Source organism: Miniopterus schreibersii, assembly GCF_964146895.1.
Source record: "Miniopterus schreibersii genome assembly, chromosome: X".
NCBI lineage: Eukaryota > Metazoa > Chordata > Mammalia > Chiroptera > Miniopteridae > Miniopterus > Miniopterus schreibersii.
In genome coordinates this window covers 48,335,985-48,354,942 of record NC_138104.1, presented here as the reverse complement: position 1 = coordinate 48,354,942, position 18,958 = coordinate 48,335,985, and the positions used below count along the sequence as shown (strand labels likewise).

Below are 18,958 nucleotides of genomic sequence, written 5' to 3'. Positions count from 1 at the left end.
GCAGGCAGACAGCTCTGATTGGTAGAGAAGCGTTGGAGGGAAGGGTGAACCAAAAAGAAAAGACAAAAAAAATCATGGACATGGACAACAGCGTGGTGATTGCAGGAGGGAGGAGAATGGGGGGAGGTGGAAGAGGGCATAGATGGGATAAATGGTGATGGAAAAAATTAAATTTAAAAAATGATAAAAAGTATATTTACAAGTTGTTTAAATAATTCTAAATGTCCATGTACCTCTATATAGCCTCCAAGTATCTTTGTACATACATATATAAAACTGACAAAGAGGAAATTATCAAGCTTGGAAGATTTTAACAAAACTCTCTAGTAACTGACAAAACTAAGAATATAAAAGTTAGAAAATGCCCTATTAAGAAGCTTAATTTAATAGACACAGAATAAAGGACAGCTTTTAAAACTGAATTTCAAAATTACATTTAGCTTTGGAAAATGCTTTTTACAACTGTCCTGTTTTAGTTTTCCCATTTTGACTTGATCTTGAAATCTCATCACAGATGAGCAATATAATAATTATCAATAACACTCTTTAAAAAAAAGTAGAGTTCTGAACCTAACCTCTGGAATGTACAATTTGGTAGATATGGCATGGGAATCAGAAATCTGTAGTTTTTAAAAGTTTTCCAGGTGATTTTCATGAACATCTAGGTTTATAAAATACTGATTCAGTATACTCTTCTGCAGGAATAGTTGAAATACTGTAATGTCTCTGTTGCTATCATAAGCAACATGATAAGAGATCATGGATCTCGCCCAGCCGGGCGTGGCTCAGCGGTTGAGCGTCGACCGGGATCCAGGCGATCGGGGTTCGATTCCCGGTCAGGGCACATGCCCGGGTTGTGGGCTCGATCAATGACTCTGTCATCATTGATGTTTCTATCTCTCTCTCTCTCCCTCTCCTTTCCTCTCTCTGAAATCAATAAAGATATATTAAAAAAAAAAAAAAAAGAGATCATGGATCTCTATTTGAGTCTTACGATATACATATATAGCCTTATAAATATATAGGTATATGCTGAAATGCATCTGTTGCTCCTTCTTTCTTTCCTTCCTCCCTTCCTATCTGTTTATCTATCTCCATGATCACTTATCCACAATTCCAAAATTCAAAAAGTTCTAAAAACTGAAAGTTATACATAGTATTTGGTAGCAAAACAAAACCTGACTTGAAAAATATGATGACAAATCCTGATCTCAACTAACAAGTTATACATAGTCTTTAATTTATCATATTTCACTGTAGAAATATTGTGTGATTATAAGATGATTCCCAAAGCAACCAAGATATAATGCAATATATGGCGTATGTGCCCTATTGGCATTTTAAGTATACAGAAGTATAATTCTGATTTGAATATTAAAACAAATTGCAACTCAAATCAAAATCTGTTTCCCTGTGTATGGCAATTTTCTCAATTATCCATTATATGAAATGGTTATTGTTTAAATTGTTCACACCTTAAAAGTATAAAATTACCTAAGAATGAGCAATAACACAGTTTTTAAATGTTCATTTTGGAAAAGAGCTGTATGTAAACAGTTACTTCCTTGCACAAATTATTTCTATGTTCCTACCAGAAATATTTTCTCTTTGAAAACATATTGGGCTGGGATTCCAAGAGGGCTGAGGATTAAGTGGATGCTACAATGGCACTCTCCCAGGACCAAACTGGAATTACAATTAAAATATAGAAAAACCATTCTGAATAATCAACTGAAGACTACCAGCTGGAGAGGATCCTCATAACCCAGGACCTAAAGTGGAGACTGCACAGAGACTGGCAGGAAGTGCGGAGGCACAAGAGGGCTGGCTGGGCTCCTACAGGTAGCAGCTAAAGGTCCAGAGGGATTACTCAGCTGTGGGGGGTTCCCAATAAGAACTCTGGGGTCTAAACCTCAAGCTGGGATACCCAGCACAGAGCACAAGAACTGAGAAAGGTGCCCACATAATATCTGGCTGTGAAAAGCAGCAGAGTTTCTGTCAGGGAGAGACTGGCTAGAAATGCAGGCACACTCTTAAAGGGTCAATGCACAAAGATTACTGTACAGCCACTCACCTTGAGCTGTGTGAGGAGAATTCAGGGATGTGGGTTCTTGAAATAGAGCTCAGAGGGCAGCAATCTGGATTCCTATGCTGAGTCATTCCCACACACTACATAGGACATCTTTCTCAGACAGACCTTTGTAAGCCAGGCAGTTCTTGCCTGGGGCAGAAACAACTGCCCCACCCATTGAAAAACCTTTTGCCCCACCCTGTGAAGTTTACACCTTCCTCTACTTTACAGGCTGAAGCTCATTAAGGGATTCAAATTATTCAGCTTGCAGGCAGATGCAGACCTCCGGGTGTTTTGAGTCTGCCTAATCTGTTTCTGGCCCCTGGCCATGGTAAAGCAGACTTTGATGTGCATCTTGGTCCTGTCCAAAGGCACCCAGCCTCAGCAGACGGAAGCATAAGCCATGGGTTATCGACAGCTCCAAAAAAAAGGTAATCAAGGCCAGTCAAAAACAGCATCTGATATTGGCCTTCACCAGAGAACCTCCAAAAATACTGAGAGTCAAAGCAGATCTACCTAATACATAGAAACAAACCCAAAATGGCAGCCAAAATGGGGAAACAAACAAACAGAAAAAAAACCACAAGCCCCAAATGAAAGAACAAGAGAAGTCTCCAGAAAAAGAGCTCAATGAAATGGAGATAAGCAATCTATCAGATACAGAGTTCAGAATACTGACTGTAAGGATGATAAGAAAAAATATGGAAACTATGGAGGAAATAAAGAATGACAAAGCAGAAATAAGAATACATTGGAAGGAATAAACAGCAGATTAGAGGAAGCAGAGGATCAGATCAGTGAAATCGAAGACAGGGTAGAAAAAAATCGCTCAATCAGAGAAACAAAAAGAAAAAAAGAAAAAACAGGAGGACAGTTTAAGGGAGCTGGGAGACAACATGAAAGTAACAATATTTGCAGCACAGGAGTGCCAGAAGATCTAGGAAGTAAGCAAGGGTTAGAGAACCTGTTTGAAGAAATAATGGCAGAAAACTTCCCTAACCTGGTCAAGGAAAAAGTCACACAAGTTCAGGAGGCACAGAGTCCTAAGCAAGAAGAATCCAAAGAGGCCCATGCCCAGACACATCATAATTAAAACGCCGAAAATTCAAGACAAAAAGAGAATCTTAATGGCAAAAAGAGAAAAGCAATCAGCTATCTACAAAGGAGTTCCCATAAGGCTGTCAGCTGATTTCTCATTAGAAACTCTACAGGCCAGAAGGGAATGACATGAAGTATTCAAGGTAATGAAAAGCAAGAATCTGAAACCAAGACAACTCATTCCAGCAAGGTTACCATTCAAAATAGATGGTGAAATAAAGAGCTTCCCAGACAAAACAAGGTAAAAGGAGTTAATCACCACCAAACCAGCATTTCAGGAAATGTTACAGAGACTGCTGTAATAAAAAGCAGAAACAGAAAGAGAAATATAGGAATAAAGAAATAAAATGGAAATAGATAAGTACCTATCAATAATAACCTTGAATGTAGATGGATTAAATGCTTCAATAAAAAGACATAGGGTAGCTGAGTAGATAAGAAATCATGACCCAAATATGTGCTGTCTACAAGAGACCCACCTCAAAACAAAAGACTCATACAGGATGAGAGTGAAGGGATGGAAAAAAATTTTTCCATGCAAAAAGAAATGAAAAAAAACCGGGGTAGCAATACACATATCTGAAAAAACAGACTTCAAAAGGAAGACTATAACAAGAAAGGTCACTATATAATACTAAATAGGTGGATCCAACAATAGGATATAACTCTGATAAACATATATGCACCCATTATAGGAGCAACGAAATTTATAAAAAAACTTCTGGAGGACTTTAAGGGAGAGACTAACAGCAATACAGTCATGATAGGGAACTTTAACACCCCACTGACTTCAATGGATAGATCTTCCAGACAAAAAATCAACAAAGAAATAGTGACCCTAAAGGACACACTAGATTAGATGGATTTAATTGACATTTACAGAACATTCTACCCCAAAGCTACAGAGTATACATTTTTCTCAAGTGCATGTCAGGCATTCTCAAAAAGAGACCACATGTTAGGACACAAAACAAGTCTCTACAAGTTCAAGAAGAGTGAAATCATATCAAGCATCTTCTCAGATCACAACAGCATGAAATTAGATGTCAACTACAATAAAAACACTAAAAAACATTCAAACACATGGAGACTAAATAGCATGTTATAAACAATGAATGGGTTACCAAAGAGATCAAGGAAGAAATCAAAAACTTTCTGGGAAGAAATGAAAATGAACACACAACTCCAAATCTACGGGACAAAATGAAAGCAGTCCTGAGAGGGAAGTGCATAGCACTACAAGCCTACCTCAGAAAACAAGAAAAAGCTCTAGTAAACTATATAATCCATAACTTAAAGACTTAGAAAACTCCAGAGTAAGTAGAAAGAAGGAAATAATAAAGATCAGAGTGGAAATAAATGACAGAGACACTTAAAAAAATACAAAAAAATCAATGAAACCAAGAGCTGGGTCCTTGCAAAGATAAACAAGATTGATGAACCGTTGTCCAGACTCATCAAGAAACAAAGAGAGAGGACCCAAATAAACAAAATCAGAAACAAAAGAGGTGAAATAACAACTGACTCAACAGAAATACAAAGGATTGTAAGCAAATACTATGAACAACTATTCGCTACCAAGCTGGACAACCTGGACAAAATGGACAAATGCCTAGAAAAATACAACCTGCCAAAACTCAATCAGGAAGAGTCAGAAAACATGAATAGGCCAATACCTACTGATGAAGTTGAAGTAGTAATAAAAAAAAACAAAACCTCCCAGCACACAAAAGCCCTGGACCGGACAACTTCAGAGGGGAGTTTTACCAAACATTCAAAGAAGTAACACCTGCTCTCCTCATACTATTCCAACAAATCCAAGAGGGAAGAACATTTCCAAGCTCTTTTGAAGAGGCCAGTATTAGCCTAATTCCAAAACCAGATAAAGACATTACAAAGAAAGAGAATTACAGGCTAATATCCATGATGAACATAGATGCTAAAATACTCAACAAAATATTACCAAATCGGATCCAGCAATATTTTAAGAAGATCATACATCATGACCAAGTAGGATTTATTCAAGGGATGCAAGGCTGGTACATATTTGCAAATCAATAAACTTGAGGTGATGTATTCCACAAAATCCAACACCATTTTTGATAAAAACTCAGCAAAGTTGGAATAAAGGGATCATACATCAACATAATAAAGGCCATATGTGACAAACCTGCAGCCAATATCATACTCAGTGGGCAAAAACTAAAACCTTTCCCCCTAAAAACAGGTGCAAGACAGGGGTGTCCACTTTCACCTCTCTTATTCAACACAGTATCCTAGCCACAGTGAACAGAAGAAAACATAAAAGGCATTCAAATTGGAAAAGAGGAAATAAAACTCTCATTATTCACAGATGACATGATATTGTACATAGAAAACCCTAAAGACTCCACCAAAAACCTACTGAATTTAATAAATGGATTCAACGAAGTAGCAGGATACAAAATTAACACCAAGAAATCAATGGCATTTTTATACACCAATAATGTACTCTCAGAAAGAGAAACTAAAAAAAAAAATAAAAATCCCATTTATCAGTGCAACCCCAAAATTAAGATACTTAGGAATAAACTTAACCAAGGAGGTAAAAGACCTGTACTTGGAAAACTACAGGACTCTGCAAAAAGAGACAGAGGAAGATACAAACAAGTGGAAGAATATATCGTGTTCATGGACTGGAAGATTTAACATCATTAAAATCACCATACTACCCAAAAGAATCTAAAGATTCAGTGCAATCCCCATTAAAATATCAACGGCAGGGAGACGGAAGATGGCGGCACTGTGAAAAGCAGCAGAGCGCTCCCACTCCGAGCCACAGACTCTGTTTACTCCTAAAATACTATGTAGCCAGCTTGGAAAAACCAGAGAAACAGATCTGAGTGGAAAGAGTGCAAGTAGGGAGCACTGAAGAGACATCATACAGTCTGGTAAGAGAGGGGGGACATAGAAAAGGGGAGTCCCCCCTGAAGTCTGTGCTGGGCTCCGAGCCCTGAGGCTTGTAGGCTGCAAAGTTCCCTCCCCTCAAGAGTGTGGACCGGCCTCCAAAAGAGGGGATCTCACAGCCTGAGTGGAGGAGAGGTGAGCAGTGTACCCCGTGTGGAAGGCAGAGGGACCCAGGGAAGTGGTGAGTCTGCAAGGAGGGGAAGGTGCCTTCATAGGGAAGCAAAGCTTCTAATAGCTGACAGGACCTGTGTCTAAAGCTCAGGGCCCTCATCATAGGAAAGGGGGTCCCAGAGTGTGTGGCACTCCAGTAGTAAGGGACCAGAGGTTGGACTGAGCAGCCACATACAGGGATCCTCTGCCTCCCTATAAGGCATTGGGTTGAGCCCCAGAAACCATTTGAGCAGCGTGGGACGGGGAAGAAGAGGAGAGCCCTCCCTCCCTGAGCTCCCAGTGTGGAGTGGTTGGGATTTGTGAACAGCCCTGAGGGGCGCCCTGGTGGTACAGGAAGCCACCCCAGCTTTGCTGAGATTAGCAGTGCGGGAAGCTGCCTGGAGCTGACTTTGGGGCCCCTCCTGCTGGGTGCCTTGGCACTCGGGCAGCAGGACCTTGCAGGGCAAACTCTCTGCTTGTGTGTTGTTTTGTGTGTTTTTGAGTTCTGATCACGGGACTGGTTCTCACCTTCTGTGCCTGCACTGGGCAGACAGACCAGCTGAACTGGGATTGGTGTCTGCACAGTAGCCTGTTTGAGGGGTGGGCCTGGTGGGGTGGGCCTGGTGCAACTAGCCAACCAGAGCCTGGAAGGGAGGGGCAGAGCCCACCTGCCTCTCCTGCAGCCTGGGAGCACCACCCTCAACAGGAAAGGGGCTGGTCCGATCACTGAGGCCCCAGACACACCCACATGACACAGTCCTGAGGGGGAAGGGAGAACAGCTCACAGGAGGACATTACAAGAATAAGACTCTCAGGGACTGTTGTTTGGGAACTGGAGGAAACACTGAAAACTCCTGCTGGGGGCTGGGCAGGCAATGAGCTCACTGCAATGTTCTTTAATCAAACCCACTGAGCCCAGGCTGCTGAAAGGGCCCACACAGAAAAGGCAACAGGCTGAAATCAATCTGAAACTGCAGCAGGCCAGTGCATGGGGAATTAGAATCAGAGGATATGGTAGGGACTGAGGAACTGGCTGTGGAGCAGAGACTAACTCCCTCACAGTGAGTGCCTGACAGTGAAACCTCTAAGGGAAGTGATACCCTGAGCTACACTAGCCATCCTGCACCCTAAAGACTCTACAAAAAGACTCTGGAGTAAGACCAGGTAACTACAAAGTTGTAAAATAGCTGACAAGAGGAGGTGGTCCACAGAGAGCCTCAGATCAACCATCTACCGAAGGACACCAGAGCCAAACCCAGACACCACCTCACACTGGCTGATACACAAGTACCTCCCAGGAGAACTGAAATCAGCTTACAAAACAGCGAGCAGCATACAACATAAGCTGCCCAGAAGAAACTCACCTGATTGACCGTCTTTTTCTTCTTTCTTTTTTTTTTCTCGTTTTGTTTTGTTTCTGTTTGTTTTTTTCTCTTTTTCCCTTAGGAAGAAGAGAATGGGGAAAAATTATGTTTTTCCTTCTTTTTAAATTTTATAAAAATTATTTTTTATTTTTTAATTATTTTTAAAAATATTTTTTAACTAATTTTTTTTTTCTTATAATAGAATTTTGTTTTGCTTAGCTTGTTTTTTGTTTGGTTTCTCTACTTTGTTTTGTTTATTTGTTTGTTTTGCTTTATCCTTGCTTCTACTATCTTGATATCCCTGCTTAATGACTGGGACTTTATCATTATAACCAACAAGTTTACTGCTTTCCTCTATAGTTTCCCCCAAATCTCTTATTGGACTCCCTCTCTGTCCAGGCTTTATCTCTCTCCTCTCGATCCATTGATATAACTTTGTTTTTCATTTTCTCTTTTCATGGAAAGCGAAAATCAACAGACAACAACCAAAAATCTATGGGACACACGGAAAGCGGTCCTGAAAAGAAAATTCATAGCATTAAAGGCCTATCTCAAGAAACAAGAAAAAGATCTAATGAATCATGTAACACAACAACTGAAAGAACTAGAACGAGAACAGCAAGAAAAACCCCCAGGAAGCAGAAGGAAGGAAATAAAAAAGATCAGAGGAGAAATTAATGACATAGAGAGTGAAAAAACAATACAAAAAAAATCAAGTAAACCAAGAGCTGGCTCTTTTAAAAGATAAGTAAGATTGATGATCCTTTAACCAGATTCACCAAGAAACAAAGAGAAAGGACCCAAATAAATAAAATCAGAAATGAAAGAGGTGATATAACAACTGACCCAACAGAAATACAAAGAATTGTAAGAAAATACTATGAGCAACAATATGCCAACAAATTGGACAACATGGGGGAAATGGACAAATTCCTAAAGCATACAACATTCCAAAGCTGAATCAAGAAGAAGTAGAAAACCTGAATGGGATGATAACAGCTAATGAAACTGAAACGGTAATCAAAAAACTCCCAGCAAACAAAAGTCCTGAACCAGATAGATTTACAGGCGAGTTTTACCAAACATTCAGAGAATTAACACCTATTCTATTCAAACTATTCCAGAAAATTCAAGAGGAGGGAAAACTCCCAAACTCTTTTCATGAGGCCAGCATCACCCTAATCCCAAAACTATATAATGACACTATAAAGAAAGAAAATGACAGGCCAGTATCCCTGATAAACATAGATGCTTAAATCCTCAACAAAATACTAACAAATCGGATCCAGCAATACATTAAAAAGATCATACACCACAACAAAGTGGAATTTATTCCAGGGATGCAAGGCTGGTACAACATCCGCAAATCAATAAATGTGATACATCACATAAACAAAATTAAGGACAAAAATCATATGATCATATCAACAGATGCAGAAAAAACATTCGACAAAATCCAGCACCCATTTCTGATAAAAACTCAGCAAAGTGGGAACAGAAGGATCATATCTCAACATAATAAAGGCCATATATGACAGACCTACAGCCAACATCATACTCAATGGGCAAAAACTGAAACCATTTCCATTAAAAACAAGAACAAGACAGGATGTCCACTTTCACCACTCTTATTCAACATAGTACTGGAAATCCTAGCCACAGCCATCAGACAGGAAGAAAACATAAAAGGTATCCAAATTGGAAAGGAGGAAGTAAAAATGTCATTATTTGCAGATGACATGATTCTGTACACAGAAAACCCTAAAGACTCCATCACAGTACTACTAGATTTGATAAACGAATTTGGCAAGGTAGCTGTATACAAAATCAACAGCTAGAAATCAATGGCATTCTTATACACCAACAATGAATTTTCAGAGAGAGAAACTAAAAAACCAATACCATTTACCATTGCAACTAAAAAAATAGGATACCTAGGAATAAACTTAACCAAGGATGTAAGAGACCTATACTCAGAAAACTACATTACACTGAAAAAAGAAACAGAGGAAGATTTAAACAAGTGGAAGAATATACCATGCTCATGGTTTGGGAGAATTAATATAATTAAAATGTCCATACTATCCAAAGCAATTTATAAATTCAATGCAATTCCTATTAAAATACCAACAGCATATTTCACAGATCTAGATCAAACATTTCAAAACTTTATATGGAACCAAAAAAGACCCCGAATAGCTGCAGCCATCTTGAGAAAAAAGAACAGAGTGGGAGGGATCACACGTACTACAAAGCCACTGTAACCAAAACGGCCTGGTATTGATACAACAACAGACATAGAGACCAATGGAACAGAACAGACCCCAGAAATAGACACACGCCATTATGGTCAGTTAATATTTGACAAAGGAGGCAAGAGCATAAAATGGAGTAAAGACAGTCTCTTCAATCAATGGTGCTGGGAAAATTGGACAGATACATGCAATAAAATGAAACTAGACCACCAAATTTCACCATACACAAAAATAAACTCAAAAGGGATAAAAGACTTAAACGTAAGTCATGAAATCATAAAAATCCTGGAAGAAAACATAGGCAATAAAGTCACAGACATCCCATGGCACGTAGTGGAATTTTCACTGATACATCTCTTAGGGCAAGAGAAACAAAAGAAAAAATAAAACATATTGGACAACATCAAACTAAAAAGCTTCTGCACAGCAAAAGAAAACAGCCTCAAAATACAAACGAACCCCATGGTCTGGGAAAACATATTTGCCAAGGATGTAACTGATAAGGGGCTAATTTCCAAAGTATACAAAGAACTCATACTATTCAGCAAGAGGAAGACAACCCAATTAAGAAATGGGCAAAGGACCTGAATAGATACTTCTCCAAAGAGGACATACAGATGGTCAAGATACAGGAGAAAATGCTCAACCTCCCTAATCATCAGAGAGATGCAAATTAAAACCACAATGAGGCTTCACTTCACACCTGTCAGAATGGCTACCATCAACAAATCAACAAATGACATGTGCTGGCGAGGATGTGGAGAAAGGGGAACCCTAGTACACTGCTGGTGGAAATGCAGACTGGCGCAACCTCTACGAAAAACCATATGGAGGTTCCTCAAATAATTACAAATGAAGCTGCCTTTTGACCGAGTGATCCTACTTCTAGGAATATATCTTAAGAATCCTGAAACACTAATCAGAAAGAATATATGCACCCCTATGTTCATAGCAGCACAGTTTACAATAGCTAAGATCTGGAAACAGTCCAAGTGCCCATCAGTAGATGAGTGGATAAAAAAGCTGTGGGACATTTACACCATGGAATACTATGCTGCTGTAAAAAAAAGAAAAGTATCTCTTACACTTTGGGACAGCATGGATTGAACTGGAAAGTATTATGCTAAGTGAAATAAGCCAGTCATAGAAAGACAAGTATCACATGATCTCAGTCATATGTGGACTATAATCAACAAAATAAACTGAGGAACAGAATAGATCCAGATACATAGAAGCATGGAACAGATTAAGGGATCTCAGCGGCAAGGTGGGGGTGGGAAGTGGGTGGGGAGAGATCCATCAAAGAACTTATATGCATAAAGGCATAATACCTGGAAACAGACGATGCTATGGGGAAGGCCTAGCAGTGGGGCGGATGCAGGGTGGAGGGGATCAGTTGGAGGAAATACGGGGCATCTGTTTTACTTTCAAATTTAAAAATAAACAAATAAATAAATAAATAAATAAATAAATAAATGCAAAAGAACCACATGGGGGGGGGGCATGTTGGGCTTAGTAAATAGTCTAAAACTTAACACTCCTGAATACTTATAAATTTTAAAGGAACTCAAATGATTTAAAATGTAATTTACTTTTAGTTGCCAGGAAGGATATGTCAATTATGAAAAGTCCTTCATATAATGCAACAATGATTAGTGAAATAAAGCATGAAATTTGATTATACCATAATTACTAGCAGTTCTGAAAATTACACTTGTAATAAATTCAGAGTTAACAATTCAGTCCCATAAAAGCAGAAAATGCATGTGTGTATACATTCATTCTCATTCTCTCCCTCATTCTTTCTTTCTTTCTTTCTCCCTCCCTCCCTCCTCTCTCTAGCTAAATTAAAATTTCAATTTAAAAAAATAGGAACTATCGCCCGGCCAGGCGTGGCTGAGTGGTTGAGCAATGACCTAGGATCCAGGCGATCGGGTTTCGATTCCCGGTCAGGGCACATGCCCGGGTTGCGGGCTCGATCAATGACTCTCTCATCATTGATGTTTCTGTCTCTCCCTCTCCTTCCGTCTCTCTGAAATCAATAAAGATATATTTTTTCAAAAAAATAGGAACTATCATGACGCTAGATGTACATTAAGTTCCTATTCCAAATAGTTCTATACATTCAGCAATGAATGAGATGAATACCCTGACCTCAACCTTACAAAAGAATATGGTAGAGACAAGACTACCAACAGTTTTAGTACAGTTTAAGTAGAAATAAGTGTAATCACATGAATACACAGAAAACGACTACATAGCCTAGATTATCACCACCACCAAATATCTTCATGTGTGTCTATCTAGTCCAGACAACTTGTAACACCAGTGTTTTTCTGATAACAAATATTTTGCCCCATACCAGAAATCAAAACATCCCTGAATCTAAAGCCTTGCCTCTAACTCTTGGGTACTTTTTACATGCAGGTTATGAGATTCTTAGATTCAGGTGTCTGCTAATTCAAATCATAGCCCTTGGTGTATACTACAATAAGTGAATATCCTCTATACTGAGCTGGGGGAATTAATTGCTGATGTGAAAAACAATGGAATCAATTCAACTACTAAATTGAGCTATGAACCAGACTTGATATACGGTGCAATATTTTAGTTGGCCATAAATCCCTGGAGTATTTTTCTATTTGGAAAAATAACACTGGCAGAATAATCTCCTTCGCTGACTAATCATAAATTCAACTTGGCAAAGTCATTAGTATTAAGACAACATTTGTTTTTCTTTGCCGACTGGAAAAGCAATGGCTGAAATACTTTATTGTTGATGGACTGAAAGTTTAAAAAGATGAACAGTAATATATTTTTTTAAATATATGTTTTTATTGATTTCATAGAGAGGAAGGGAGAGAGAGAGAGATATAGAAACATCAATGATAAGAGAGAGTCATTGATCGACTGCCCCCTGCATGCCCCCTCCTGGGGATCGAGCTGACAACTCAGGCCCTAATGGGGAATCAAACTGTGACCTCCTGGTTCATAGATTGACACTTAACCATTGAGCCATGTCAGTCAGGCTGAACAGTAATATTTATTAACATGTATAGAAAGATGCATAAGGCCCTAAACTAGGTGTTGAGTTATCCCAGGCTCCAGCACCCTGTGCATCAGTGATGCTGGCCTCCAACGGTTATCTGACTGTGGCTTCCATACATAGTTCCTTTGCCTAATGTACCCTTCTTTTTTCCCCTCCCTACCACCTCCTCTTAATTCCTGTGAAGTTTAGCACATGACATCATACTTGCTTTTTGGCTAACATAAACAATAACACTGACTGAGAAACTGGTCTCTCAAACACCTCCATTAATGGCAAAAGGTTTCCCTCCTCCTGTCAAAACCCATGCACAAGCAAAAACCTAATTTACCTGGTCCTTGGGATTGATAAGGAAGTAATAAGGAAATCAAATGAATCATCTGACCATTTCAATTATTTCAAATTTTCTGAAAGTATAATTCCTCACCTTCCAATTCTACAAAATTAAAATTTAAAACATTACATCAAGGTGTACCTTTTAATAGAAAATATCTATGATCCAGACTTGTCTTCATGATAATCTAAACTAGGCTATTCCTAAAGTGATTATGGAGATTCATGGTTTTCCACACTCTTTTCAACAAAATCTCAAGTTGAATGTCAATATATAGAAAAAGTAGCTCTACATAACCCTAGGACTCCATCAAACATAACAGGATTTCACTGTAAGTTGTGGAGTCACTGTGCAAAAGTGAACACAGCAGAGACTTTGGAGCCCAGGCCAGATATTTTACTGTATGCTTACAAGTGCTGTGGCTTTCTTAGCTTTAATTTCCTCTTCTATAAAATGAGTATACTACTACCTGTCTTCCAGTGTTGTTTTGAGTTTGAGATAATATATACAAAATCCCCAGCACAAAGTTTGGCACATAGTAGGTGTTCAATAAACCATCATTACCACTTCATGACTTTGCTAAGTCATCCATCTTAATTGGGTAATGTGATTAGTCAGGGAATAAAAAGACCCATTGTCTGTTTAAAACATTCTACAGCAGATGGAGGAGGACAGGTGGGTGGAGGGGGAGTGAGTAACCAAAGAATTTGTATGCATAGATGCACAGCCCAAGGAAAAAGACAATGGTGAGGAGAGGGCCTGGGGAGGGGGATGGGACAGGGTGGGATGGGGTGGAACGGGTCATTCGGGAGAAAAAGGGATATCTGTGATATTTTAAACAAAAATAAAAAATAAAATAAAAATAAAATAAAATAATAAAATAAAATAATAAAATAAAAAATAAAATAAAATAATAAAATAAAATAAAATAATAAAATAAAATAAAAAATAAAATAAAATAAAATAAAATAAAATAAAACAAATAAAATAAAATAAATAAAATAAAATAAATAAATAAAATAAAATAAAAAAATAAATAAAATAAAATAAATAAAATAAAATAATAAAATAAAATAATAAAATAAAATAAAATAAATAAAATAATAAAATAAAATAAAATAAAATAAATAAAATAAAATAAAATAAAATAAAATAAAATAAAATCTGGTTTCATTTATTTGCAGTTACACTACTGGGAGGCAAAGGATAATAATCAGCTATGTCTTAATATATTATTGCTTTAAAATTTAAATAAATAAGAATCATTAGGGTTAAACATATTCATTATGTATAGAGAAGCAAGCCTTGCTTTAAGATTTCAATCTGCTTCAAGATTCCTAGAAGAAATTCATAGTAAAAATCTCAGGTCCGTTTGGGTGGAGCAACACCAAGTGAAAGTAAGTTATTCAAACACAGTAGGGCAGAAGGCTCTTTGATTCCAAGTGCCAAAAGTAGGATTATATAATCCTTTGGTCAGGGGGAAGTAGAGGATAAAAATAAAAAGGAGGTAAGAGGAAGAAAATAAAAATGTTCCACTAGTGCCTGCCTGCTCCAGAATAAAGCAGTGGTACCAATACCACAGAATGTCTATGCATACATTTGATGAGAAATGTTATGACATATCAGTTTCCCCTTTTTCAGCTACCTGCATCTTGATCATCCCTGTGTGTTTCTGGAAGGTAGAGTTGAGGATCACAGAAAAACAGGGAGATCATCAGAACTGAAAGGAACCCTAGAGCCTGGCCGGGTGTGGCTCAGAGGTTGAGCATCGACATAGGATCCAGGAGATCAAGGTTCCATTCCCGGTCAGGGCACATGCCCCGGTTGAGGGTTTGATCCCCTGTTCGGGGTGTACAGGAGGTACCCGATCAATGACTCTCTCATCATTGATGTTTCTATCTCTCCCTCCCTCTCTTGAAATCAATAAAGACATATTAAAAAAAAAAAAAAGGAACCCTAGAGATCACTTAACTTTCCCCATTTTACAGATGGGAAAACTGAAGCCTAGAAATGGATAATTGAGGAGCAATTGCTGAATAAAAGATAAAAACGAACACAATCTGGCTCAACTTTTGTTTACATTTTAACTTCATAGTGAATTGCTCAGAATTGGTACTCAAATGGCATTAAATGATGAACCATAAGTAATCTTTACTTGCAATACTTCTTATAAGACACAACATTCTACTAGCTAGCCAGTCCATAAATTATAAGACTACTGTCAGGTAAAATATAAAATATTATTAATATCTTGGTAAAAAAATCACATTTGTCAACACTAGGAAAGCCTCAGTGACTTCGTCGGAGAATTACTTCTGCTTTAGGATATAAAACCATTTATAGTGGTTAACAGACATTTTTAAGATAGCTAGCAATATTTGACTAAAACACAGTCTCATCTGTCTGGGAGACTACAAAAGGAGACAAAGATACCAGTCCAGTTCACATCCCTTTCTGTACTCCCAGAATGTATGCAGTACCTATTACCTACTTCATTGCTTCTCAACCTTTTTCAGGTTAGAATCCCTTGGAAAAACAGATGTCAGCTATAGATATTTCCCCCAGGAAAAAGGCACATACTAACACAGAAAATTTTGCATACAATTTCAAGGAGTTTAGTAAATCCACACATGGGATCAAGAATCACTGTTCTAGTATTCATCTAAGTTAGTATGTGCTACCTTATATTGCTATTTATCCCCACCCAAGTGTGTCCTGGCTTAGTTTGATCAACAGTTGCTCAGAGTTGGGAATGGGTCTTATAACCCTCTGTATCAACAGCCTGGCTACATTGCTCAGCCTATAGAAGAGACTCAATATATGTTAATAATGAATTGTTAGCAGAAGGTAATTTACCCACTTTGTGTCCACTAATGGCCGAGTGCTGTGCAAGGAAATGAGGATTCAAAGACTAAGTAAGGACCCCATCCTCAAGGAACTCAATCTAATGTAAGAGATAAATAAGTAAACATTTGATTAAAATAGTGAAAAAATGGCTAAAATGGAAAGGAAAACATAGGGGGAAAAGGGACCACAGAGTAGGAACTGGTGGGAACTGGTGCTCTCAGATTTCTAGTTTTTTGGAGACAGTGGGTTAGATTAGAAAGATGACATGGAAAACTTCCTGAAAACATTCTTGATCCAACAAAACAACAAAATGAGGGGTAATAACAGAGAGAAGCAAAAATAAATAAATAAGAGCATGGTGTAGGGGAGTAGGAAAGTATCCTTAATTATTCCTCTTCAATTGTATAACTCCTATAATTAATCAAACACTACTCCTGAAACACTAATAATGCACACATATTGCTATTAATTCTAAACTTATAAAACACCTATATGAACATGTTACAATAAACTTGGTCATTCCGCTGAGTTCTTTAAATTGAGATTTGATCTAATCCACCATGATAAATTCAGTGTTTTAACTGTTCAAACAAAGAAGTCACAATTACCATGCTAATTCGATTGTTAGCACATTTAATCTTCTTATATACTGTAACAATGAATTTTTTGCATTATACATAGGTAATAAATATTACTCAAGTTTCAGTTCAAGTTATTTATGAAAAACAGGTCTGAGTCAGTATGTCATTTTCCTCCTCTACTATAAGGAAAAGGTCTGGAATCTACAAAATGGAACCAAGGAATCATTGGCACATGATATCAGTCAAGACCTCCTCACTTCTGACAGACTGAAGGGTAGTTAACAGTTCATTTTAAGGTATAAACTATTGATAACAGTACTATTAATTTTAATTATGGTCAGGCATACATAAATTTCAGTGAAAGAAATTAGTAACCAATTATCTTGTTATTGAAAATCACATAGGGTAGGCTTAGGTAGAGGAAAATTAATTTGCATTATCAGAGTAGAAAAAGCAATTTTAGAGCTATTACCTCAAATCCTTCCAAAAGTTCTGGGGAAAGACATAGCAATTAATACTCTATTTCTTAATAATTAACAGCTTGTTCAAAACTTTATGATTCAGTATGCACCTCCACTTCATTTTATCTTCGTAACAGCTTTATAAGGTTGGCAGGTTGGTTAGTATATGAACAGATGAGTCATCTTTGACTGCAGAGACTATATGACTCGCTCTAACTCACATGTTTCTTAAGAGGCAAAACTGGAATTAGAAACTGATCTTCAGTGGTCTTTCCTTTATGACACTGCTTTAAAAGATCATCTAACAGGGCTACACTTTCATAAATTATATCCTTTAAACTGCAGTGATAACTGAGCCTTTTACTTATCTACTTTGTTCATAAAATGATCTATTCTGCACCTCCTCACATTTTATTCTTGGTTTATCTTGGATAGTTCACACCAGTATGTGTTATCAATACTCCCAGTATGGTTTATATAATGTAATCCTCTCACAAAAGTCTTTCTAGACATATTTCAGACTTACAAACTAATGAAGGCAAAGAGCTTTAAAATAAGCTATAAAATACTATTACTCACATTTTGTCATTTTTGCCAAGTTTCATTCAATGGCAAGATACCAACTTTATTTTCTATAATGCCAACTCCTGGAAAAAGGGAAGAATTACAGCGACATGGAAAACCTGTGACAGTACAGTATTTCAGTTGTGGAAAGCAATTCATCCTTCTTCAATTCAGGGTTTCACACAGCTTGGTTCCTAACCCCGTTGCTTAAGTGGGAACGCAGGTACAACTGGTTAATTTTTATACTTTAAGTAACTACATGAGTTTACTCATGTGCTAAATCAGATTAACACACACGCACTCAACTTACTTTGGAGGGCTGATATTAAGCACTTACACCTTATTACCAGTCACCTCCATCCAGAAAAAGGAAGGAGTTCCACAGAAGCTACTGCATTCTAAACCTATTACCTCCACCCCAAACCTCTGGCAAACTCCTGCCGCCTCTGTTTCCACACCATCCCCCCGGATTTATTTCTAAGCAGCGGATAAATCCACTGAAAGAACAGGTGACAGAAGCCCTCAACAAGGGAGGATTCAAGCTGAAGAATGTTCTCAAACCAGTTCGGCGACTCTGCCTCTCACCAAAACAGTTCCAAGTCCCCCGATTCTAGGATGGCGGCGGCTATCAGAAAACAATAACAAACAAAACAAGCTGCTAGCGCTTACCAATAGGCGTCAGCGACCTCGCCCCTTCACAACTAGACCTAAAAGATGACCGCCACCGAGCTCTTCCCAGGGCCCTAGCCCCTGCCTCCCCTTCACTAAGCCCGAGCAGCAGCTTTTCAGACGCGAAAGGATACTCTCCATATTCGACATGGTCCCACGACTTTTCTTGAGAGGCGACAGCCCGGGCAGCGGCACGGGTCTGACGTGAGGGCACTCGGAGTTCCGTCAAGGTACAGACCTGCGACCGGCCTAGCAGCTCGGTTTGAGAGCCCACTTCCTGTTTCTGCGCAGGCGGGCTGGGAGGCGGAGCTATCGGCGCTCTAGGGGCGGAGCTGAGGCAATGCCAAAATGGCTGCCGCCGGCTGAGGCAGTTAGAGTGGAAGGCTGTCGCTTAGGGGACGTGAGAACTCTAGGGCCAGAGGTCACGCCCCTCCCCCTCCTGCCCCGTAGCCTAACCTGCGCCTAACGGTTTTCCTCACTCAGCTCAACTAGTTCCGAACTCTTCTTACCCTTCCGCCCCACCTTTTCCCTCAGATTTGATGTTATCTTTGGTCCCTCAATTCTGTTCTCAG

The 18,958-nt window shown here is 38.5% G+C and overlaps 1 protein-coding gene across 2 annotated transcripts in view; it reads right to left on the bottom strand.

The window, feature by feature from the left end:
• Positions 1 to 18,673, bottom strand: part of LOC308551618 (charged multivesicular body protein 1B2) — a 36,640-nt gene extending 17,967 nt beyond the window's left edge. For both annotated transcript variants that reach the window (XM_081126308.1, XM_081126309.1), the window contains exon 1: positions 18,521 to 18,673. In XM_081126308.1, coding sequence (XP_080982434.1) covers positions 18,521 to 18,536 — 16 coding nt within the window. In that variant the 5' untranslated portion in view covers positions 18,537 to 18,673. The remainder of the gene's footprint in view (positions 1 to 18,520) is intronic.
• Positions 18,674 to 18,958: the final 285 nt, after the last annotated feature.